Source organism: Heloderma suspectum, chromosome 3 (assembly GCF_057233095.1).
Source record: "Heloderma suspectum isolate Gila_16-S chromosome 3, 16-S_ref, whole genome shotgun sequence".
Classification (NCBI taxonomy): domain Eukaryota; kingdom Metazoa; phylum Chordata; class Lepidosauria; order Squamata; family Helodermatidae; genus Heloderma; species Heloderma suspectum.
The window spans coordinates 63,522,958-63,549,256 of record NC_139460.1 but is presented as its reverse complement, the minus strand read 5'-3'; the positions used below and the strand labels follow the sequence as shown (position 1 = coordinate 63,549,256).

Sequence of the window (26,299 nt, the reverse complement as noted above, 5' to 3'; positions counted from 1 at the left end):
GATTAAGATTGGCTCCTTACATAGGCTGGCACGGGCTTTTTTCCCAGGGACTTCCTTTGTCTGCAAGTTCTAAATGCTTCATTATACAACCACTAGATGGCACTGTGGTATAGCGGAACTACACACGGCCATTAAAGCAGATTAACATCTATCCCCAATATTTTTAAAACCGGGATAAAGGTCAGAAAGGGAGGGAGACACCCTGGAGGTTGACAACATCATGTAAAGGACCCGCAAACTTCCATGAGTGACCAATCACGAGTGCACAATAAAGCCTCATATAGAAATGCCCTATGCTATGAGGCAGCATACAATTGTCTAAATAAATGAATGAATGAATGAATGAATGTATTACGGAGACTAGCTTTAACAAAAGCTAAAAGAACTACTTCCAGAAGGGGGCATGTCCTACTTCCTCCATGTTCTCCCCACTTGCTTCTCTGGGGATGGGAAGAAGCTGGCCATTTGGGGAAATATCTCAGACCAGGCTGGAGAGAGGGTGAGCTGAGTTACAGCTCTGAAAGCATCTTTAGGGTATAAACACTGCCCCACATGAAACCTAATGCGGAAGCAGTATCTGCTGGATGGTTTATGCTGCAAACCTCCATCAAATGCTGAACTTCTATATTTCTAAATAAATGCAAATATTATAAAATGCTAAGTCTCCAATAACCTCATTCCAAGGAAATCAAACCCTAAATGCAGGCACGCCTAAATCTCACTGCTTAGATAACTGGGGTGCATATAATACTATGAAATAGGGCAGAGGTTCTCAACCTTTTTGGGTCACTGGACACATTTGGAATTTTGAAAAGAGTGTTGTGGATGCTTTCACAAAATGGTTGCCAAGGGGCTTGCCCATTCATAAAATGGATGCCATGGTGGGCATAGCTGGACACAAAACACTCATTTCCTAGAAAGCAAACTGGTGAGCCTATAAGAAAAGTAACTTTGCCAAGAACCTAAGTATAAGGCAGAGGCAGTTTGCGTTCCAAAACATGAAACTACTTTTCTGAACCCACAGTTTTCTGCTCCAGCACCCATTTCACAGAAGACAAACTGATGATGCTCACAGAAAACTTGGCAAGAAACTGAGTACGAGACAGAGTTGGAGTCTGAGCCCCAAATGCCAAGTCTCCTATTTGCCCCCCCAAAGTACAACAAAATACCTATTTCACAGAAAGCAAACAGTACCACATTGGAGACCCCAGAAACAGGAGACAGAAAATATTGTAAAAATAACATGGATGGTCAAAGTGAGGAAAAATAATACACATGTAAACAAACACAGTAAATCAGGAATCAAGCATAGGAGAGAAATTTATGATAATACTATTTTTAGAAGTTTGAGGTAATTATGGAGGATTATGGCCATCTGGGTCTCTAACCCTGTAGCACAAACTTGTTTGGGGGGGCATGAAGGAACAGGAAACTATTGTGCTTCCAGGAGTGGGAGTGTGTGTCTCTTTGGCCAAGCTGTGGCACTACTTGGACCTTGGCATTTAGAAATGATCCTGTAACAGCATTAAATGCACAGGAGAGGAAATGTAGCTCTTGTAAATCAGAGGGGCATCCAGGAAGCTGCTGGGAGATTTATTGGGAGCGTGTGACCATTTAATTAATTTTTCTTTGCTCCCTCTGATAAAAATAAACTACTCCTTTCTTCTCATCCCTCTTTTTCTTGGTTTGTCAATCAAGAGAGAATCAGCAGCAGCCATTCCCAGAGATCAAAGTTTTAACAGGCAACAAAGACCGCCAAGCAGGCTGTTACCATAGAAACCTTAGTAACCGAGGCCTTTGATTGTGCTGGTATCCTTTGTTGGCAGCGTGTGGCTGAGGCTAGAAAGTAAAGGAGGGATGATGGAGAAACCTTTGGGCAACAAGTAGCATTTCTAAACCCTGCTAAAGGAGTCTGAGATAGGCTTGGACAGAGGCTGAAGGAGCTGCCATCAGTGCTGTATGGCTTTGTAGCAGAAAGATTGATGCAGAAGCTGCAAGATGCTGGAGTGAGCTGCATAGGACAGATGAGAACTACCAACCACCACCACCACTCGAAAACAGGCATTCACAGATGCCCATGGAAACTGACAGTGCTGTTTTGTGTGTTTTTAAGGTCTTTCTTTTTTTGCCTTTTTAACATCATACTGTTCACTTGCTAACTTGTTCACAAGTGCCAGGACTCAAGTGCACAGCAGGGCTGTGGGACCCAGGTCTATCACATAAAGCCTGTGTGTCATACTATGCTCTTGCCAGAGAATGCCTAGCCCAGACCAGTCAGAGCCTCTTGATATGCACTGACCTAGTGAGGGCCAAACTAATGACTCTCTAGGAGACCCAGGATCAGTCTCCCAGTGGCTTTTTATTTTTACTGAAATGCAATCAGGGGAAAGGGACTATGCATCTGACTGGAGCAGCAGCAGGAGAGGGAGGGTGCTCCACCCTTTCCCCATCAGGCCATTTTTGGAATCAGATGTAGAAGAGATGCTTTCCCACCCATGAGAGGAAACAGCTTTCCTACCACATATGGGAAAACAGCTGGGGTATCATTTTGATTGTGAAAATGGCCCAAGGGAGAAAGGGTTAAGTACCCTCTCCCCGAAATCCCACTCAACTGTTCAAGTCAAATTTGCACTTCCCTTAATTGCATCTCAGAATACATTCTTTCTATTTTTGATGTTCAGACTGTATGTGTCATTGCTTATGGAGCCAAAATGGCACCACCTGTGCACAAGAGGGAGGTATCAGCAGTTTTAAGGGAACCCTGAATTTTGCAGATGTATATTTTTTTTAAAGAAAAAAACTTATGGGGTAAATCCCAGAACAGCTCAGTGATGAGTGTGCGCGTGCACTGGCCACGGAATGCGGACAGAATGTGGGGCAGGGCAGGGTGGAAAACTAAGGGGAAGAGGAGAATGAACAGGGTAGCTGGCATCCTGAATAGGGAGCATTCCATGCTGCAGCATTCTGTTCCAGATCCCACTTGCTTGGTCTTAATATTCATGTAGCAAGGTCTGATTCAGGTTGCTTCCACACGACAGCCCTTTAGCACTGCAGAAGCACTGTGTTTCCATAAACAGCTGGAAGTTAAATTAAAATGGACGTTCCACATAACCACTTAACCATATTATCCAGCAATGGTCTGGCCAATGGCTAAAATCCTTGTATATTTACTCACAATTAATTATCATTCAGAAAAGTTCCTTTACAATGTTAATTAGAAGTTTCTTTTTGCAGGTCCTGCCTGTTTTATTTGATCCTGTGTAGATGGGTTATCCTCTTAATTGCCCCTCAACTAGCCCCTCTTAATTGCCCCACCATCTTTCATAGTACTATTCAATTATAAACATGAAAAAATATAACTTAAGAACAGAAACTGACTGTGGGGCATTTCAGAGAGGCTATTCAAGGCACAATTATAAGTTATTCATCATTAATCTCCCAGTCAGGCTCAACTAGAAGCAATACAATTGGCAAGATCTGCAAACAGGAAACTTTTCATTACAGGCATAGGAGCCCTGAAAAGCCTCAATAGCTCTTTGCCTGTCCACACTACAAAGGCTGGTGTTGCAATTACATTTTATTGCAAAGAATTGTGTGTGTGCGTGTGTGTGTGTTGGTCTGAAAAAAAATACAGAAGGACAAACAAAGGAAACACTTTATTGCAATGATTTAAGGAATTACATCATCTGGATTCTCTGTAAAAAGTGAGTGAACAAAGGACGGCAATTCCTAAGAAAAGGGCTTGTGTAGAAGCAACTTCAGACTCTGTTCACTGCTACTCCCTGTAATAGACATGCCTGTCTTCTTCTAGCCCCACATGTTCTCTGATCACACACACACACACACAGCACCACAGCTAATTTGGCAGGCACTGGATCAGATATCTGATCTTTACTTTCATCAAATATTTTAAGCCTTGGCCAGCAACTAGTTTTGTTAGTTAGTGACTCTGCAAAGGGTGGGGCTGCAAGGTGGCCTGCTGAGAAGTATCCCTCCCAGAACTACCACTACTTCCAAAGAACTCTTCACTTCTGCACTGGCAACTGGAGGTGGGGCAGGCGTCAACCCTCCGAGGAGATTTGTTCCATGACTTGCCAGTTGTTTGTTTAGAATTTCAATGGACTGAATCCTAGGATTTCAGCATCCCATGCATATCAAAGATACCAGCACCTGTTTTAATCACTGAGACAAGCAGTTGCTGAGATATTATTGGCAGCCTTTCAGCAAAATAATATAAAATCAACGTGATTTCTTTAAACTGTCATATTTTAAGTAGAACTTCACCATGAAGGATTCTTCTATCTTCCACATCCATTTCACCATTTATAATGTAATCTTCTGCTAAGGCAGAAGTTATATCTAAAACTGACATTTCCGATTGATACATACGCACACAGACAAATTTGCATGGCTGGCGATTCTTACATGATTCTTCTGAAATCTGATAGTAGAGTACCTCCCAATCTCTTCCCCTAAAGGATAAAGATCCTCTTTCCCTCATTCCAGTCCACCAGTCCACAGGCAATCAGCTAAGAAGGTGTGATTTAAGTTCCAACAGCAATGCTAGATAGGACACAAAATGCAACTCTAGTGTCCATTTTTAACCACCCTTTCCTTTAATATGGCACTATGAACCTTACAGACCAGAGGCCATGTAGATTCAGTATAACTTAAGCAACCACTGATCAGAACAGGATTGAACATACAAATATAACTCAGTGGACCTTTCCAAGTAATAAATCATTGGTAGCTGAGCTGTTATGGCAGATCCAAACGACATTCCTCCTGCTAGACCACTTGTTACAAGGAAATTACATATTTCCAGCACTCAAACAACTGCAATTTTGAGATGCTAAGAATATGTGATTTTTTCACCCGCTCCAAGCAGTGTGTGTTTATTGTGACAGAATGCTATGCAGATGACACTCTAGTAACACCACCTACTAGAAGCCCTCCCCATGTCACTTTGTGACCTTTTAAAACTTGGGTTTGTTTGTTTTTTCAATCAATACCCCCTACACACACACACACACAAACACACGCAGCATTCCACACTTTATATAGTGGGCACGATATAGCCTTTACATCCAAAAAATCTAGTAACAAACACTATCAAGTTTATACCATCCCTCTGTAGCAGTAGCCTATAAACAGAGATGGACAAATCTGTCTCTTTCAGTTTCTCATTTTTCCCACTTTTAAGGTTTTTTGTCCTGTTTCCACATCAGATTGCAATTTTTAAACCCTGCATGAAAATTCATATGCATTTTCGTGCAGATTTCTCCTATTAAAATGCATTTTTGAACACAATTTTGTCTAATATATGCAGTTTTGAAACAAATTTCCCTAATTTAATGCATTTTGGGATGTTATTTTCAACACACACATTTTTTGTAATGCATTTTTATTGGAAAACTGGAGATATGTGAATATAAAAGTATGACTGCATTTTGGTTGGCATATTAGTTGCGTATTGGTTCAGGAAGTGCGAATTAGGTAAACACCCATTAAAATGCAAAGCAAATGAATTTCTTCCCCATTCCTAATTTTTTTACTTTTTCCAAAAAATACCTTCAAAGAAGTTTCTCTCAATCCAGAAGTTTTAAAAAATCACCCGTTCACTATCTCCTCAGGTGCAAGGCTACTCATTCTGCACTGCATTATGCTGAGACGTGACTGTATTGTACCCCAGATGTGACTCCCTGGTAGCACTACTTTAGGTCTCTATGGGTAAAATATACCTTGATAAAAAGCTAAGCTTAAAGGAATGCGGTACATTTTTCCATAAAAGACAGGGACTGCTGCTTCTGAAACTTCAAACTGTGAATACAGCTGTAGATTTTCTCAGAGAAAATCTGAGAAACATCTGAGTGAGCAACATTTAGATAGAAGCCAGGTCTTCTAAAAGCCTTCTTATAAAAAAAAAAAAAAAAAACTTGTAAAAAACATGTTTGCTTTTTCTGGAGCAGATGATAAAGCAATCCATCTGTAAGCAACTTGAAAACAATGCAGTGATTACTTGAAGCCAACATGGATTTGTCAAGAACAAATCCTGCCAGACGAATCTGATCTCATTTTTTGATCAAGTAGCCTCCCTTGTGGACCGTGGGAATGCTGTAGATATCATATACCTCGACTTCAGCAAAGCTTTTGAGAAAGTGCCCCATGATATCCTGATGAGCAAACTAGCTCAAAGTGGGCTAGATGAAACAACGATCCGGTGGATCCACAGTTGGCTACAGAATCGGACTCGAAGAGTGCTTATCAATGGGACCTTCTCAAACTGGGGAGAGGTAATGAGTGGGGTACCGCAGGGCTCAGTCCTGGGCCCAGCGCTCTTCAACATTTGTATTAATGACTTGGAGGAGGAGGTGCAGGGAATGCTGATCAAATTTGCAGATGACACAAAATTGGGCGGGATAGCTAATACTTTGGAAGACAGAAACAAAATTCAAAGTGATCTGGATAGACTGGAGCGCTGGGCAGAAAACAACAGAATGACATTGAATAGGGATAAATGCCAAGTTCTGCACCTAGGAAAAAGAAACCAAATGCACAGTGACAAGATGGGGGATACGTGGCTCAACAACACTACAAGCGAGAAGGATCTTGGAATTATTGTCCATCACAAGCTGAATATGAGCCAACAGTGTGATGTGGCTGCAAAAAAGGCAAATGCTCTTTTGGGCAGCATTAATAGAAGCATCGCTTCCAAATCCCAGGAAGTACTAGTTCCCCTCTACTCAGCGCTGGTTAAGCCTCATCTGGAGTACTGTGTCCAGTTCTGGGCACCACATTTTAAGAAGGATGCAGACAAACTGGAGAGGGTTCAGAGGAGGGCAACAAAGATGATCAAGGGACTGGAAACAAAGCCCTATGAAGGGAGACTGAAAAAACTGGGCATGTTTAGCCTTGAGAAGAGAAGACTGAGGGGGGATAGAATGGCGCTCTTCAAGTACTTGAAAGGTTGACACAGAGAGGAAGGTCAGGGTCTCTTCTCGATCATCCCAGAGTGCAGGACACGAAATAAAGGGCTCAAGTTACAGGAAGCCAGATTCCAGCTGAACATCAGGAAAAACTTCCTGACTGTTAGAGCAATACGACAATGGAACCAATTACCTAGGGAGGCGGTGGGCTCTCCCACACTGGAGGTGTTCAAGACGAGGCTGGACAGCCATCTGTCAAGGATGCTCTGACTTGGATTCCTGCATTGAGCAGGGGGTTGGACTCGATGGCCTTGTAGGCCCCTTCCAACCCTACTGTTCTATGATTCTAAGTTTTGCATCCTCTTCTAAGGGAATCAGATTCCCATCTGAACATCAGCAAACAGAAAACAAAAGCCTCACATTATGATTCTCCTCGGACTTAGATATTCTATTTATATTCTGTCTTTCCCTACAATTCATTAATAGTGGGATTCTGGGAGTCTTAAGGCTCCCAGAAGATCCAGAACTTCCAACAAATGATAATTTCTGTGTGCCTATTTTCTGCTTCAAGTGATATATTGTGCCCTGAGAGGGAGAAATGACACGAACTGGCAAGGAAATATCAGGTGTGCAAGAAAAAAGACAGCGTTTTTCTGATGCATTAAATGCACACATGAGAATATAAGAACTGCCTGGTGGATCAGAGCAAAGTTTCATCTAATCCAGCATCCTGTTTCCAACTGTGGCCAGTTAGATGCTTCTAAAAAGTCCAAAGCAGAACATGAAGGCCCCTGATGTTGCCCTCCCTGCAGTAACTGGTATTCGGAAGGGTACTTACTGTCTCTGAACCTGAAATTTCTGTTTACACCACAATCATATACACATCTACTCAGAACTATGAATTCAGTCAGACTTATTCCCAGGTAAGAATGTATAGCAGGGGTGGGGAACCCTTTTCCTGTGAAGGGCCGTTGACCCATGGATGGAGCCAGGACTGATGGTGGGCAGCACCAGAACTAAAAGAGGGCCGAGTCTGCAGCATTGCATAGCACTTTTTCTCTATGTGTGACCCTGCTCCCCCTCTCTCTGCCACATGAAATTAGGTCAACGGCTACATCCCATATGGGATTGCAGCCTTAGCTATTATGGCTAACATCCATTGATGTTGGATTGAGCTGCATGGCTGAGTAGAGCTTTAGTTCCAGATCTCCCTGATCCTAATAACCACTACATTACATGTAATAAAGGCTGGCCTCCATAGCAAGGCAAAGTTATAAGGGAAGACACACGTTTCTCACACACACACAGAGCCCAATTTAGATTTGAGCTGTATGGGCACTGTACTTGTGCCCTCCTCCATGCTCACTTCCTACCTTTACTTTCATCTATATGCCCTAGCCTCTTTCAGGAGCAAACTCTACCAGCTGAATTTGGAAAAGCTGACAAAACGGTTCATAAAATGCTTCATATCAACAAATTATGGAAATCTCTCTTAACATATTGCCTGTTTAAATTCTCTCTGGATATTCATTTAAGCCTTTTGGTGCATTTAATACAGCATATAATTCAATAAATAAATAAATATTAAATACAGCATATATATATAGAATGTAAGACATTTGTATACTATATACATGATAACTTCCCATTAATATATGAAGCTGAAGCAAAATGCACATTAAGAAAGAAAACATTGTGCTTTCACATGCCACTTTCTTGATTGTCAAAAATGTCTTAATTATCGGGGGATGTATTAACATTATACAATGGATCAAAAGAAGAGGGCTGGATCTAAATGATGCCCTTTTGTTCATGAAATGAAAGGACTCCTTTCATGTGTGGAAGGGCATCTTTGGTTCCAACCTGAGTGTCCACTTGTACTTGACTAGGAGTGGCGTGGGCGCCCGATTCTGTCCAGGAATCCAGCGGAACCCCCCCTGCCCACACCCCTGAGCCCCATTTGCTGAGTCCCTGCTCCCGCTCTCCCCTGCCTGCACTCGGGAAGCAGCCCACACTCACCCCGGTGGCCTCGTCGAGCTCCATGGTCGCCATTTTTGGAAAAATAAAATGGCGATGGCAAAAATGCGCATTTTTGCATATGCGCGAAAATGCACATTTTGTGAAGAAGCGCATTTTCTCACATACGCAAATATGCGCACACACAAATACGCACATTTTCACACATATGCAAATATGTGCATTTTTGCGCTCACCATTTAATTTTTTTTTAAATGGCGACCATGGAGCTCAATGAGGCCGCTGGGGTGAGTGCGGATCATTCACCGAGCACAGGAGGGGCTCAAGCACAGTCTGGGGACCGGCCAGTGGGGTTGGGGCTGGGCAGGTGCCCCGAGTACCCACACAGGAGTAGGTTCGCACAGCCCTATACTTGACAGAACCAGCAGCTGACATCTATAGCCTATCTACTGAAAGAATCTGGGAACTGATCAGGCCCCATTGAAGTTGGATTTGCACAGTTCACGTTGTCCTTGTCTCTCTCTCTACTGTTTCCTGTGCTGCAATTTTCCATAACAGTTGGAAGAAAAACACAATAGGGTACCTGGCAAATCAATTGACATTAGTCCCAATTTCAATGTTTGTGTTTGTCCTGACTTTAAGATTGTAGTGCACAACTGCATATTTCCCTGCCCAGTTTCTCTGAGAATTTTAGACAACTCTCCAGCTCACATTGTCATGGGTGCTGATACTGAAATATATTGGATTCAGTGTATGAGTATTTTTAATTCTGCATTTCTTATTTTTACTTTAATGTGAGCCATCTGGAGTTTCACAGAAGATAAGATAGGATGAAACAAAGTAAACAAAGATCTTAGCTCAGAATTCTGCTTCAGTGGAATTTTATCATTTAAATTTAGAAGGAAAGAACTCGGCACTCCACCACCCTTTGTTACATGTAAAGCAGTACAAAGCAATTGTGAAACAGTACAGACTAGCATCTTACATTAGCTTCACTCAGGCACAAGCAGCAATGCAAGGCACACTGAAATGAACAGAGAAGTAGGTTACATTTACAGGAGAAACAAGCTGAGAAGATAGCTCACCCAGAACAAGCAGCTCCACTGACTCCTCATTCTTGCCCTCCACATCATCAGGTGTGATAATGAGGCAGTAGTACAGCCCACTGTCTCCCCACATCAGTTTTCCAATATGGAGATCTGCATCTAAAAGATAATATAAGAGAAAGAATAGAATCAGACACTCAGTGAGAAGGCAGGAGACTAGAAACTAGGCTTCCATTACCAGTTGTCATTGGCAGGGTGGATTTCTCTTCTCCCCAAGCAGCTGAATTCATTGTAAAGGCCCAACATGCTCCAGACAGCCGCTATGCTCCATTGGATAGTGTTCTGGAGTTAGCTCTGCGAGACCATGTTCAAATTCTTATTTTGTGAGAAACAGGCTGGATTGCATTTTCCAAAATGAACAATGGGAAATACGTAAACTTATTTCACGATGGCACTATAAAAAACCACAACAAATTGTAACCTTTAATTCTGAAGGGTATAAGCTTCAGATCAAAGTTGGACCCAGACTACAGAGGACAATGAGGAAGATGTCCTGCTTTGTCTCACAGGTTGGATTAGACTGACCGGCCCTGATGTCTTTCAAGTCTATGACCGTGAGATCAAGATGGACCAAGTGAACTGGTCAGTAAAGCAGCCCAGAGACATTTCATGCATGCAGCACCTCACTCTAAGTATGCCAGCTGCGGCTCTCCCTGAACAAAGAGAATCTGGCATCAGTTATCCATTCCCTCGTAACCTCCAAGTTAGACCACTTTATGTGGAGCTGCCTTTGAATTACAGTCAAATACTACAGTTAGTTCTGAATATAGCTACGACATTACTATCTGGGACTGGGTGTTATGATCATATTGTGCCAGTGCTATGCCTGTTGCACTGGCTCCCAGGCAGTTTTAAAATGCTGGTTCTGTCCTTTAATTTTTCAGCCTTATATTTCATAATAGCCAAATTTTTTAAATTTTTTATTTATTTATTTTATTTAAAATATTCATTGGCTGCCTTTCAGGGCAGAAGCCCTCCCAAGGCAGTTTACAGCAATAAAATACATAAAAACAGTTAAAATATTAAGAGTGATAAAAACAATAAAACCAACAATAAAAGCCAACAATAAAACCAGCAACAATGTTAATAGCGGTAACAGCAACAATAGCAAGCAGTCATATCAAGAGAAGGCCAAGGTACTGGCAGGGATGCTTTGCCTTGGATTCCTGCATTGAGCAGGGGATTGGACTTGATGGTCTTATAGGCCCCTTCTAACCCTACTATTCTATGGAAATAATATGTTTTCGAGACCTTCTTAAAAGTCTGCAATGATGGAGAATGGTGGACCTTTGATGGCAGCTTGTTCTAAAGGTGTGGGACCATGGCAGAGAAGGCCCTCTCCAGTGTGATCACCCACCTGCTCTCACAGGTGGGCAAATTAGAAGGCCTCTCTTTCTGATCTTAAAGTTCAGGTAGACTGATATGGGTGAAGGCAGTCCTTCAAGTAACTTGGTCCCAAACCGTTTAAGGCTTTAAAGGTGAAAAACAGCACTTTGAATTGGGCTCAGAAACACATCAGTTACCACTGCAGCTAGCGCAGTATAGGCATTATGTGATCAAATTGCCTCGCCCCCACCAAAACTCGGGCAGCCGCATTCTGCACAAGCTGGAGTTTCTGAACCGTCCTCAAAGGCAGCCCCATATATAGCACATTACAGTAGTCCAGCCTGGATGTCAGTAGTGTGTGGATAACTGAGGCAAGGTCTGCCCTCTCCAGATAGGGCCGGAGTTGGTGTACCAGCCTAAGCTGGTAAAAAGCACTCCTGGACACTGCAGCCACCTGGGCTTCGCCAGTTAGCTCAGAGTCCAGGAGGACTCCCAAACTGCGCACCTGGTCTTTCAGGGGGAGTGCAACCCCATCTAAGACCAGTTGTAAACCTCCATCCGAAGTAGTTGGTTTCCCAACCCAGAGTACCTCTGTCTTGTCTGGATTAAGTTTCAGCTGGTTCACCCTCATCCATCCCAAAACAGCCTCCAGACACTGGTTCAAGAATTCCACAGCCTCCCTGGGATATGCAGATGGAAACGAGAGGTAGAGCTGAGTATCATCTGAGTATCATCATACTGATATGATTTTAGACATGGTTCTACGACTAGGTCAAGGATGTTTGGGAGCGATCGTATCAGTGGCCCGGGTCATCTTCAGTCATACTGATGACTTCCCCCAGTGGTTTCATGTAGATGTAAAAAAGTATGGGGGAGAAGATAGAACCTTGCAGCACCCCACAGGCTAATGGCCATGGGGTGGAACCGAAGTCCCCCAGCACCACCTTCTGAGATCGCTCCTCCAAAAAGGACCGGAACCACTTTAAAACTGTGCCTCCCAAGCCCAATTCAGATAAACGATCCAGAAGGATACCATGGTCAATGGTATCGAAAGCCACTGAGCAGTCCAGAAGAACCAACGGGACTGCATTCCCACCAATCCATTCCCTGGAGTAAGTCATCAACCAGGGTGACCAAGGCTGTTTTCGTCCCATAACCAGGCCTGAAACCTGATTTTAGTTTCATCCAAAACGACTTGGAGTTGTGAGGCCACCACACACTCCAGCACCTTGCCCAAGAATGGCAAATTTGACATAGGGCGGTAACTATCTGGAACCATAGGATCTAAATTTGGTTTCTTCAGCAAGGGCCTCACCACAGCTTCTTTCAAAGCTGCAGGGACCTCGCTGTACCTGAAGGAGGCATTTACTACCTCAGAGGTCCAGATATCCAGCCCAGCTCTGGCAGATTTCACAAGCCAGGATGGGCAAGGATCTAAAGGGCAAGTAGTAGACCTCAGTTCTCCACACAGTTTGTCCACATCCTCAGGTTGCACAAGCCGAAAGGTATTCATAACATGACGAGATGGTGCACCAGCCCCGTCCATATCAGACTCTGTCAAAACAATGGCATCCAAGTCAGCACGAATACGAGCAATTTTATTTGCAAAGTGTCTGGCAAATTGTTCACAGTGGGCCTTTGAGGGTTCGAGTTCTTGTGTTCCAAGGCCTACTCCTAAGAGGCCTTTAACCACATGAAAGAGCTCTGCTGGACAACACTGAGCTGATGCAATGGTGGCGGAGAAGTAGGATTGCTTCGCCACCATCAGCGCCACAGAATAAGATCACAAGTGGATTCTTACCTGTGTTCAATTGTGTTCGTTCCGAGTCTTTCGCCATTTGCACTCTAATTGTCGACACAGTCGTTTCATTACCCTCAGCTCCTCAGAATACCAAGGAGCTGACACGGTTCTACGACTAGGTCGAGGATGTTTGGGAGCGATCATATCGATAGCCCGGGTCATCTTCTCATTCCAAGTGGTGACCAGGACCTCGGCAGGACCGCCGGCTGAAAATCCCCAAGAGACCTCAAAAATCGATCTGGATTCATCAGTCTCCGGGGGTGGACCATCAAATGTGGTGATGCAGAGGTTACAGGTGGTCTGAAGGTCAAAACTGATCAGATAATGATCTGTCCATGCCAAAGGAGTTTCTACTGGATCCCCCAAACCAGCACATAAAACCGGATCCAAAGTGTGTCCTGCCACATATGTTGGGCAAGATACTATTTGAAAAAGGTGCATGGTTGACATGGCGGACATGAAATCCTGAGCCGCTCCTGACAAAGTAGCCTGGCATGAATATTAAAGTCCCCCAAGACCATAAGCTTTGGGGTCCTCAACATCATGCTCCAGACCACCTCAGTCAGCTCAGGCAGGGAGACTGTTGGGCAGCAGGGTGGGAAGTGTTCCAACTTCCAACTTTGGAACAAGTGTTCCAAATAAGTGTTCCAACCATTAATAAACTGCTAGGCGGGTAGAGTTACCATGGACAATGGTGACATCTCTTCCCTTGTAGAATTCTCCAATTGTCACTGTAGGGCCCTGCTTGGAAGCCACAATGCGGACTGTTCTCCTGCTGTCCACGCAGTCCACGTAGGGATCCCATTCCAAGTTCCTCTTGTTTACTGCCTGTATCCCTGCAGAGACCACTCCCAGAGCTTCTCCCATGCGATCCTGGCAATAGGATTTGAACTTCCACTGCACCACAGCTGGTTGTGTGGAAGAAGTTGAAAAGCGGCATTGAAGCACAACAGGCTGAAAGAGCATGGCTACTTGTTTCTTCTCAGGAACCATGACATGCAGTGCTTCAGTCACAGCTACAAAACAAAAGCATGAATGTTACTTACTTGCAAGGTATTAATCTTCTGTTTGGTCATTATGGTTAAGACTGAATGATACATGAGAGATGACTGCCTCCTAAACATTAGACTCGTCATCTGATTCTGGTTCTAAGGAGAAATTCTGCTGAGAGAATACTAGCAGCAAGGAAAAAGGGAGATGGTGCTTTTTAATGCAACAAAATACTACTGAGCTGGTTTGGACAACATGAGAAACTCATGGTTTATTGTAATGGAAGTGAACCACAAAAAGCAAGCATTAGAGTTGTGTGTTTATCCCCTCTCCTCTCCTCCTCCAGAGCTTGCATGCTTCCTCGCTTCTTCTCCTCCAGCTGTGGGGATAATGGAAGGTTTTGTGTCCATTTTTGACTAACCACAGCTTGCCATTTATCTGAAACCAACAAATGGGGGGGGGTAATCTTAACTTGGGCTTATTTGCAACAAGCCACCTTCAATCTAGGGATTATGAAGCTGGCTTGATTCAACAAGATTAAACACATTTCACAGGTCAGATGGAATGCTAAATTGTGGTTCGTTCCCATCATGATAAACCATAGTTTATCATAATGTCCAAGTTTACCCATTAATTACTGCTTGAACACCAGACAGCCTTCCATTCCCATTCTCCCCAGCTGTGAATAATGAAGAAGCAGGCATTATAGCTTAAAGATGTAACATTTCCAGAAATTTTGAAGCTATGGGGGGGAAAAGTTTTCCCCAGGTTTTTTTTTTAAAGAAAAAATGGAAATTTGGAGAAAAATTTGAAAAATATGCAATACTTTTTAAAGCACTCTTTACAGACCTAAAGCCAATTTGTTACTTTTGGAAAGCCTTCCCTAACCTGATGCTCTCCAGATGTTTTGGACTTCAGCTGCCATTAGCCCCAGCCAGCATGCCCAATGGTCAGGAATACTGGGACTTGTAGTCCAAAACCTCTGGAGGGCACAGTTAGAGAAGGCTACTTTAGGAACATAAAATGTATTGCATGTAACTTGGTTTGTTCATACAAGTATCATTAAAATTAAAAGCATTTAAAAGTAAACTCCATTAGTAAATTTGAAAGTAAACTTAGTAAATTTTCCATTATTTTCTGAATAAACTATACTTTTAAATTTAATATACCAAACATAATTTTATGAGCATACCGAGTTATACATAATGTACTTTAGGTTCCTATTTATGTCTGACCACAGGGAATTTCAGCATGTAGTTCCCGAAACATCTGAATCATCCTAGATGCCAGAAGAAGCAGGAGGAGCTGGAGGCAGAGGAGGTTTGGTGTGCAGTTTGCTGTTCCTATTTGAGAGGAAGTTTAGGAAGTTTCCTAAGGGCGCAATCCTATGGCCACTAGACAGTGGCTAGACAGTCATAGGATTGTTCGGTTTTTGGGAACCAACCATGGAGCCCGTATTCCGAGGTTGGTTTCCGGAAAACTGCCTCCCTGCCCCTGCTGCCTCATAGACAGTGCAGATCATCCCCAGGCTCTGCACTCGGAAGAGCAGCACGGAGCGGGGCAAAAAGAGGCTTTCCTGGGGGCAGGGAGGTGCAGAAGTGCCGGTACGATGTTCTCTATGCCTTGTCTGGCTCCCACGGCCAGACAGCCAAGATTGGCTAACTGTGAATGCAGGGCAGGTGAAGCATGAAGGAGAAGATCCCCTCCATGCTCCACCGGCCCTGTATTGGATAGGAGGCAGCTGCCTATCCCAACAGGGCTGCTCCCTAATTCTCCTAAACCTGTTCCTCGTTGTGAGGTGGAGTTTAGGGAAATCTGACCTGAAGAAAAACCTATTAAGACCTTATTTAGCTGGGAAAGACTCCCTGGTCTATTAGGAAAAGTAACCAAGTATATTTAAGAATCTGTAAGCAATCTCAAACTATTATTTTGAAAAATGACATTTCATTCCCTTTTGTAAATAATTTCCATGAACATCTTATTTTTTGTTCATTTGTCTCTACTGGTGGTGTGAATTTCATGCCTATCAAACCAGGCTACTGATTATTTTAGGTAGAAAGGGTTTATTCTGGTGACAGCAGTTAAAGGTATTATAGCTGAGGCAGCATTACCTAGCAGCAAGATCTAACTGGAAACTTTATTAAAATCTGTGGTAGTAAGTTCCATAGACTCAAGCCTCAAACGTATTTCTTTTTTAGAAACACAGGTGGAATAACCTACATATTGTTCCATCACATTTGGTGACAGTGGCAGAATAACCTATAAGATAACCTTACTCACTCTCACGTGTGGGTATCAGAACTACATTCATTGACTGCTATATCATCTAACCAGAACAAGCCCAGAAAAACAGGACTTTATAGAACGAAACCCAAACTGTCGAGAATGCACATTTCCTTCAGATATGGTCACTCTACTCACATATTGGGAAACTGAGCATGCCTTGGAGCATCCCTGATTGTCTATTAGTAAAAGATACACTGGATCAATATTTCTAATAAGGAATGGAAGAAATAAATATGTTGGGAATCTTACAGAGAGGATTTTAAAAAATACCCCCCATCATTTCAATATTATCGCAAATTGTACATCTCTAGCCTTTCTATAAGACTTCCTATTACATAGATTTTAGAAATAATTTGTGGGAGAGTAAAGGATGAGTAGCTATACCTGTGCATTAAAAACGTGGTTGTTCAGGCAGGCATTTGGGGTGGTTTAGGGTATTTTAGAAAATGTTTTTACTGTAGAATTTTATTGTTTTAAACTATTTTATTATATACTTTGTACATCGCCCAGAGTGACTGGGTGACAAGCCAGATGGGTGATTAATAAATTTAATAAATAAAAAATTTAATAACTATATATAAACACCTTGTTTTAAACATTGTATTCATCACTCTAAAAGAAAATATTTCATAATCCAAACCTGCCTTCACATCTCCAATTACAGATACAGGTTATTTGCTTCTGGTGGGACACAAGGCATTTTAAATCCTTAATGGGGGATAAGGCTATCCATGACCACTAGTCATGGTGGCTATATTATGAATTACCTCTAGTAAAAGATGCAGTATGTCTATGTATACTGGTTGCTGGGGAACATGAGCAGGAGAGTGTCACTGCACTTGTGTCCAAGTTGTGCGCTTCCCACAGACATCTGGTTGGCCACTGTGTGAACAGAACACTGGACTAGATAGGCCTTTGGTGTGATCCAGCAGGGCTCTTCTTATGCTCTTATGGGATTATACATCACAAAGAAAATACTAGAATACCAAGAGTTTATTCTGTGATGTAAGAATATTTTAATCCTTTATATCACACATTTCTTGTTTCAACAGAAAAGGCAGCTAACAAAAGAAACGTAATGTGCAAGCAGATCAAAGGAGGCCACTGGAAAGCTGGGATCCTTCCCCTCTCTCCTGCAGAATGATTGGCCATTGAGAAGGGAGGGGCTAGGTGGAAGTTAGTCCAGATAGGCCAATGGAAAGAGTCTCTCACTCCCATCCCCTTTGATTCTGCAAAGCTTCTGATATAAGAGGATGTGCTGGAAAAACTGGAGTTGTCTTATGGGAAAAGATATTACAAGCGTCAAGGGAACTAAAAGCCTGGTCCATAAACTATTTAAGCAGAAGTAGTTAGCCTGAATACATTTTATTTTCACTGAAATCAACAGAATCAAATGCTGTGGTCCAGGGACTTCAATAAAAAAGGGTGGGTAGGTTCAGACTGTAAGGGAATGGAGCTTGTTCAGCCTTTTATCCTGATTGTATGCTGCCCTGAAAATTGGGCGAGGCACCTTTCATGAGCCGAACTCTTCCATCCATAGAAGACAGATCCTGGATGAACAGTAAAAAAAAAAAAAAAAAGCAACAGTCTAAAGCATATTAAAAGCTGAAGAAAAAAGCTGTACATCTGAATTGCATATTTCTAACTGTGAATTAGCAAAATTTTCTCCAGGTGAAAAGGGTGAGAGAAAGGGCTGAGGAACAACTTGCTCAGTCATTAGCAATCAGTGGAAATAATCAGTTCTGATCATCTAACAATAAGTTAGCAATTACTCCCTTTAACATAGGACACATTATGACAATGGGCGAGTTCAGATGTCACGCAATCCACCCTAAAGATAAGCCACCATGGCTTGGTAAACAACCCACGTAACTCCTGACAGACGATTGGGCGGCTTTCCATGGGTTGTTTCCCCCTTAGTCCTCTGGCCCATTCCCGGCATGTATCCCAGGTGCCTTTGCAGCAGAAATTCTCGTTCCCTACTTCAGCACCCATACTGCAATTGATCCGCTGAGGTTGCCTGGCTCATGAGCCCCCCCCCCCCCCCGACCTTCCACATCAGATTGCCAAAAGCATATAATTTTCTGAGCGGTAACACATTCACAAACTTCTTTTATTTTTAATTTGGGGTCTTGCACAAGTGCACAGGAGCACAAGACTACCTATCTGCTATTTAGGCCAGCATAGGGATATCCCCCTCTTGTAAATGTCCTTGTCAATTTCATCCTCCACTTCAGCACTTGCCTTGCTAGTAAAGACCTATTTTTAAAAAAGTAATTACACCTGCCCCAAAAGCTCCTTCTCCTGCAGTCACCAGCTGCTTTTGGATCCCCTCACCCCTTCATGCTTGTCCATTCCCTTCACTGGTCTCCATTGTTAGCTGTCAGATATATATATGAGTTACAGAGCAGTGATGGGGATTGGTGAAGATGCACAGATGTCAAAGCAGAGCAGTAAAGCAAAGGGGGAAATTATGCAAAGTTCATAGCAGTGGATTTTGAATGTGCGCACTTGGGCAAGACCAAAAAAATTAAATCACATTTTTTAAAGGTTAAGAACACGTTTGGGACACTCTCCAGTGTCTTTTTTCTCTTGATTTTTAGGCGCATGGGCCAGAGGGCACTGACAGGATGGCAGTGGCACTAGTGAGATTGACAGGAGTGGCAGGGGTTTTCACTGCTCTTGCCGGGTGGCTCTCTAGCCATTCCTGACAACCCATGATGAAGTCATCCTACCGGTTTTAGACATCACAACAAGTCACCCTGAAAACAAGTCACCCTGAACAAACTCAACAAACCATGGGTTCTCAGGGTGGCTTGTTTGTAGAAAACCCATAATGAAAAAACCACTCTGGGTTCAGATGTCCTGACAAGCTACCCTGAAAAAACCCACTATGACAACCCACCATGGCCTATCGTGTTGTGCAGACCAGGCCAATGTCAAAAGTGCTGGTTAGAAGACACTAAACGTTACTTCTACATACAACTTAGCACACTGCTAGACAATGGCGTAGTTCAGATGTCACAGCAAGCCAGAACTGCTGCAAATTCTGACTTACTGTGAATAAGCAAGTGTGCTCGTTTGTTCTTGGCTTATGTTTCTGGCTTGTTAGGACAGGAACAAGCTATAGAGATCCTGGTTCATCAGAAATAACAGTAAACAACCACAGTTGGAAGGTCTCTGCTTTGTTTAGCCACTCCCGCTGGCAGAAGGGGTCAAGCTGGAGTGATATTGCTTACATAGGCCACACTGGGACATCACGGTAAGCTAGAATTGCTGCAAATTCTGGTTTACCATGAATGAGCATGTGTACTGGGGCGTCCTGCTCGATTGCTCCTGCTTGACTCCTTCTGCCAGTGGAAGCAGCAGAACCTCCATCCGCGGTTTGTTTACTGTTATGTCTGATGAACCAGGATCTCTAGCTAGTTCCTCTCCTAACATGCCAGAAACAGAAGCAGAGAACAAACCAGCACACTTGCTCATTCACAGTAAGCCAGAATTCACAGCAATTCCGGCTTACTGTGACATCTGAACTAGGCCACTGTCTAGCTATTTGCTAAGTTCGAGCAGGGTGCACCAGCACACATACTCAATCATGGTAAGCCAGAATTTGCAGCAATTCTAGCTTACCAGGATGTCCCAATATAGCCTGCGTATGCAATATCACTTTAACAATCCCCACACAAGCCTGCCTTATAGGCAAAGCCTCTTCTATATGAACTATGACTTTAAAAGTATCTACAGCTCTACTAACGCATACAGGACTTTTCATAAGTGGGCCCTCTGTTCTCGAAATATTTACAAGTCTAAATAAGGCAACACAAAGAACAAGCTCACAGTTCAGAAGAAGGAAGGTGAGATTCCTCATGGTGAGAAGAGTTGAGGAATTGCTCGAGGAGATTGTAGGAATGGATTTGAAATAAAGGAAGCAAAATTAATTAGAAGATTAGCATTCACAGAGTGTATAAGGTACTGAGGATGTACAGGGGGCAATGTAGAAAGTGGAAGAACTGGAGACTGGTGCAAGCATAAAAAATGGAAAACCTAAGTGAAGATTCAGCAAGCCTATGAAGTACTTTCATGTAGTGATAGGCTCTACACAGGCTAACCTTTCACCCACTGATGGCTACTACCTGTACTTACTTAATTCCCAGAGTGAATAAACAGATAATGGAAGTTTCAGAATTATAACATGATGATTACAACTATCATATAAGAAACCAGATTGCATGAATCCATCCTGAACAGATGAAGAAAGACGGTACGAATTAGATTTAAAAGAAAATATTGGTTTTGCCCACAGCAGTTTCTGTGCACTAGAGGTAATCCAAATCTGTTTGTATGAGAGAGCCAGATTAGATCTAGACTACGTTACTTCTTGTCTCTTGAAATGTATTTTGCTTATAGAACTCTTGCCTTGTTATTAAAGAAGCTGTACAGGCTTATACTGGAACCTTCAAATCCTAAAGATCCCCAAATCAGAATGAAAAACCAAGTCCTGCACCACACAAAGGAATGACATGAAGAATTGGCACCAGAGGTCATATCTTTGTTAGGTGGCCCATTGTTGCTGTTAAGTAGTTGCTTCTGAATGGGGAGCTATCTGTAAGTTCGGACATGCCTATCACTCCACTCAAGGATCATCATGCCTGTGGATCCAAGATGATGCACTGGGGAGATTTTAACCAAGAGCTATTGGTGACATTAAATTCTGTTAATTTTTTTGCTGGGTCAGTCCTGTAGTAAATGACTCTGAGGTACCTTTCTTGCCTTGCTGATTTGTTTCTTCACTTTCCTGACTGAGTATTGTTATTTTTTAAATGTCTGATGTAAATCCTATAAGTGTTGGTCTCTGTTTAACTGAAGCAACTATCTTAGGGCTTGGCTCTAGATGATAATTGGAACTATGTAGGAATGTGTAGTACAGTTTGTTTCTGCTATAAGGTGATGCTTATCTGCCCCTTGCATAGTTGTACTATGGTATCCAGGAAAAGAATCTGCTGCATGGAGTGTTCCAGACTGAGGTTAATTTTGGGGAGGAAAACAAATGGAACTGTGGAATTTCCCAAATGGTCCTTCCCATCAGTCCAGATGCTGAAGGACCAGATGCTGGTCTTTGATATAACTCAGCAGAGAAGAAGCAGTAGGACAGAATCTCCCTACCTTGTAAAAATGACTGAGCTACTGACATTCTCCTCATAGAACTGCTAATCTGACAGGGATTTCTGGGGATTCCCTCTCCCTCCCCATTTATACATTGGCAGAGAATCATCTGAGGGCATCTTCATCTAGGGTACCATTCCTATATGGATGTGCATGGCTGTACTATAGCAATTGTGTACACTGTCATGCATGAAAGTCAAGCAAGCATCAGTTTTACACATAGTTGGAAGTCACTACACACTGTGGTGAATACAACCACATCCCACAGCAAAATAGCAGAGACAGGTCTGGTAGAAGCAAAGCTAGGTGGTGCCAAAATAGCCTTAGAGGAAATAACAATGCAATGAATTCTGTTTTTCAGAGGCCGTCCCCCTGACCAGCAATAAGGAAAGCAACTACTTGTCCATGAAGAAAGAGGAAGAGGTATGCTCTTCCCTGAGCAGGCAGAACTGCTAATCCAACCAATAACATGTGCACTTTCCAGTAACAGAACAATATCTTAGCCTTTTCACTTAGGTTTAACCTTCCAGTCCCGTCCCCAACCTCCAAACACACACACAGAATCCTTTTGTGGTTGGCTTTCTCTCCCAAGATATTACTAGAAATCACTGGCATTAGCCGTCAGCGAACTTGGCCCTGTCCTTGAGGCCAAAGAGGCACCAAAGGACCCATGAGAGTGCCACCATGATGGCCTGTGGCAGCAGTTGACTGACTCATGCTCATCCCTACCCCGCCTGCCTTTTGTAACAGGTAATCATGGCACATGGATTCCTGCTGGCCCAGTTCATAGGAATACTGTGCTGTGCAATGCCACTGAGAGCATCCAGGACACCTCAGGTGAGCTATGCCCTGCCTGCTTTAATACACCACTCCTCAGCCTCCCCAAGTGGAAGTCATCCTTGTGGTCTGAAAATGTAAGCAGAAAAGAGGGGGAAGTGCAGGATTGCCTGGCCCCAGATGGCATGCTGTAGCTGCAAAAACCTGGAAATGGGGTAGCTGGGCTGCAGTGGCTCTGGACAGGCAAGGTGAGGGAGTCAGCCCAGCTTGCCAGGCAACCATTTTAGCAGCAAAACTAGCAGCCTCTGGATAAATCAACTCCCCAAATAACAGGGGGGGGGGGAGATCTGGGACACTGCAGTGTCTTCAATAAAGCAGGTAGCTATGCTGGAAAAGAAGAAACAGCAAACACTCCTACACAGGGCAAACTGAATTGCAGCTAGGGATTTGGGACTAGGATGGGTGATAAGCTCTTGGGAGAAGTGGCTCCGAAACCTAGAAACATTGGTTGAACACAATCTCTCTGCAAGCAGTTCTGTGTGGAAGGCCTGGCCCAGGAGCCTCTGGTTTCTCTGTGCCTAGAAAACTGCAGAGAAAGGCAAGAAATTTGAGGGGCGATTGGATGATGGTGTTTGGATGTTCCCGACTCCTCGCTACAAACACACTCAATTACAGAAATGGTGCTGTAGCTGGGGGCAGGGGGGATGTTTGGTACAGGTGACTTGAGAAGAGATCTCGACCTCTGGGTGACAAGGCCACACGTTTAACCAGTTTGTTATACCTATAATATATACAGATTTCCCACCGACACCCCCATAACCACTCACATAGTCTACTGCACGTTTGTGGGTAAAGTTGGAAGATTAATCTGCACTAGTGATTGCGAGGACACAAGTGGGGGTAGTAATGACTCTGTCTTAATTATCCAGACATTTGTGTAGACCACATACAGTCAGTTGCCTGGGAATCCACAAAAACCTTGAGCCTGCCCGGCCCTCACTAATTCACCCCCACCACTCCCAATACATTTCCAAAAGATGTTTCTCTGCATAAAACCAACTCCAAAGAATTCCAGAGATGAAAACACAATCACCCCAGGAGTCCTTGAAGCTCCTGCTCCTCTTGATCATTCTCTTAAGTATTTGTGGCAACTCATACCCAGACTGAGCCTTTCTGCTTCTGAATCAAATCAAGAGCAAATAGGTTTTGGGGAAAGGAAGACAAAGGTGAATTTCCCTTTAGACAGAGATGGGAACATGTCTTGCTTAAATGGTTACTTCACTGATAAATGAAACCTCAGTCTCAATCGAACACACTGTTTACCATGCGTTCAGCATTTTTTATCTCCTTGTCTCCCACTTGCAGAACAAGCTTGAACCTTTCTGCAACACAGAGGAGAGAGAGAGAGAGGGAGAGGGAGAGGGAGAGAGGGAGAGAGACCGAGAGCAAGAAAAGACAGGCAGCTCCCTTTGGGATCTAAAAAGTTATTAGCTTACCATGCAACTAGAACATAAAACCCTTACCTGTAACCCATAGGAAAGCAGTCCAGCTCAGTAAGAACCCATCCATCTTTGTGGTCTGGCTAGAAAGGAGAGGAACGGTAGAGGGGAGGGGGTGGTGGTGGAGAGACAGCAGAGCCAGGGAAGTAAATCAGACTCCCTGCTATGAAGCGACTGGCACCTAAAGTGTTCTTTCCCGTTATCTGCGGGTCTTCCACCACACAACTCAATGTGTGAATAGACAGAGAGTTCTGAATGGGAGCTACCACTCTGCTAGGGGGAAACAAAGAAAACAGTGCTCTTCTCCTGTGATTCTGTTCCCTGCTGACTTACTTCCGAATCTCAGGCAAGAAGGGAAAATTACTACTAGTCAGCAGTACTCCTCAGACCAACCCCAGATTGAAAATTAGAAAGGCTTCTTATGTTTTACCTTCTTGCCTCCCCCTGGCACCAGAATTCTGAGGCTACAAGAGTTTCTAAGTCACATGGCTGTCCATTGAAGCTATCCAAGAACGGCAGAGAGTTCATCACTGGACAATCTTAATATTAAGGATCAAACGGAGTGACTGAAAGACTAAGAGCAAACAGCCTGACTGAAAGGGACCAACTGGATCTAAGAAAGTGTCCCAGTGAAATGTTAAAAAAGGAGAGGAACAGTGAAGCTAAAAGGAAAGAGAGGACATGTGATCCTGAACTTTCTAAAGTTAAAGGGATTGTTATGTAGGTATGTAGAGAGAACTCCAGAATATATATGGGGGGGAGGGACAAACACACAGTACATATGTTGCCAAATGCCCAAAATTTGCAACTGCATGAAAATGAAAAAGAAGGGGTTACCCACAGTTGTCCTTTGGTGCAGCTGTTTTTTAAAAATGGATTCCGTAGTAGGTAAGTGCAGTGACAAAACAGCCATACACCAATTGTTAAACCTCATGTTTCAAGACTTTGTTTTGCTTTACTGGGATACCTATTTATGTTATATTTTTATCCCACTGAAGCTATTAGCAAAATCCCATTCACTTATTGTAAAATTCAGCAAGAGTGGTGGTATGTGTTAAAATAACCATTCATATATTAATAATTTTATGATTACAACCATGATGACATGGTATTTATAAATTACAGAACAAGGATAGCAAAATGTTACCCCAGCCTAAAATGCTAAGTTAACTGGGGATTTTTTTTCTAGCAGAAACAGGTGTTATCACTAAAAATTAGATTTTTAAATATCTTCCGACTCACTAAATAACTATCATTTATTGTGGGATTTCCAAACAAGTGTATGTTACTTTTATAGCTGCCATTGCCAAATATTTTACAGAGGGACTTTCACCATGGAATTTTGCCTTCTTTGCCCTGACCCAGAATCACTGCCCAGTACTATCTCCATTCCCCCTCTGCTGGCAGAACAGAGATTAACTTACAAAGATTTTGTGACTGAAACAGATTTCTGTGTAAACCAGAAAATATATTTCATTACCTGGACACAAAAGTGAAGGATGGAGTCTACTGATGGTCCAGGTTCAACTGATTTTGAGCCTTAGGCACCTGGGTTCAAATCTCATCTCCGTTATGGAGTCTGGGTAGCTTGGCTTGAGTTTAACTTCAGTCCATTATCTGTAAAAGGTACACAGCTGTGATCTACCTTACAATGTTGTTGTGAGAATGCACAAATTTAAAATTGTAAAACATTTTCCACATTAAGGATACAGTCATATACCCATTTACCTGAGAATAAGTCCCATTGAATTCAATGGGACAAATCTGAATAGACATGTATAGGATTGCATTGTAAAAGAGTGCAATCTTGTTGACGATATTATCTACAAATGTTCAACATTGAGGTGTTGTGTAAAACTTTAAACTTTTGTAGAGTTTGTCAAGTAAGCAGTGGAATGAATTGGCAGTCACCTTACGGGAAGAGAAGCAACAGAAATCAGTCAACCAGTTTAGCAAATCGTTTCAAAACAAGGGAGAAATAAGGGTATTGATATTCCTCAGTAAATATCTAAGTTAAGTGAATACTTGACACAAACCAACAGGCATAAGACTTGGGTGGTGCTTAATGTGTTGCACTCTTCAGATAAATATGAATGTTTATGACAGTGAAAAGTCCAACAGTGCTTCAACTTATGTTTCCAATTTCATGTGATGGTGCTTTTTGACAATTTTGCATTTAATGTACACAACCCCTCTACAATCTTGCATTCAATACACATAGTCCCTCCACTTTCTCAGAGGAGGCAAGGCATACATAATGGTATCACAGGAACATATCTCATTTCAGGACACAGGTGGAGTTGTTTATATGTATCAGTAGAAGATTAGTTCCCTATTTTATACATAACATTTGATCAGTACAGTTTTGTACAAAATAGAGTCTAGTCTCCACAGCACAAGAATATTTTACTCTTACTTTTTTCTTCAATCATTTGCCCAACAGCAAAA

General features: G+C 42.8%; 1 protein-coding gene across 2 annotated transcripts in view; it reads right to left on the bottom strand.

The window, feature by feature from the left end:
* The window catches only part of ILDR2 (immunoglobulin like domain containing receptor 2), a 59,817-nt gene extending 35,244 nt beyond the window's left edge, over positions 1 to 24,573 (bottom strand). Inside the window, exons 1-3 of one of the 2 annotated variants that reach the window (XM_084843449.1) lie at positions 23,876 to 24,573; positions 13,820 to 14,152; positions 9,989 to 10,108 (exon numbers count right to left, since the gene is read on the bottom strand). In XM_084843449.1, the coding sequence (XP_084699575.1) occupies positions 9,989 to 10,108; positions 13,820 to 14,152; positions 23,876 to 23,921 (499 nt within the window). In that variant the 5' untranslated portion in view covers positions 23,922 to 24,573. The remainder of the gene's footprint in view (positions 1 to 9,988; positions 10,109 to 13,819; positions 14,153 to 23,875) is intronic. The other variant, XM_084843450.1, reaches the window with a different exon arrangement.
* Between the last annotated feature and the right edge of the window lie 1,726 nt (positions 24,574 to 26,299).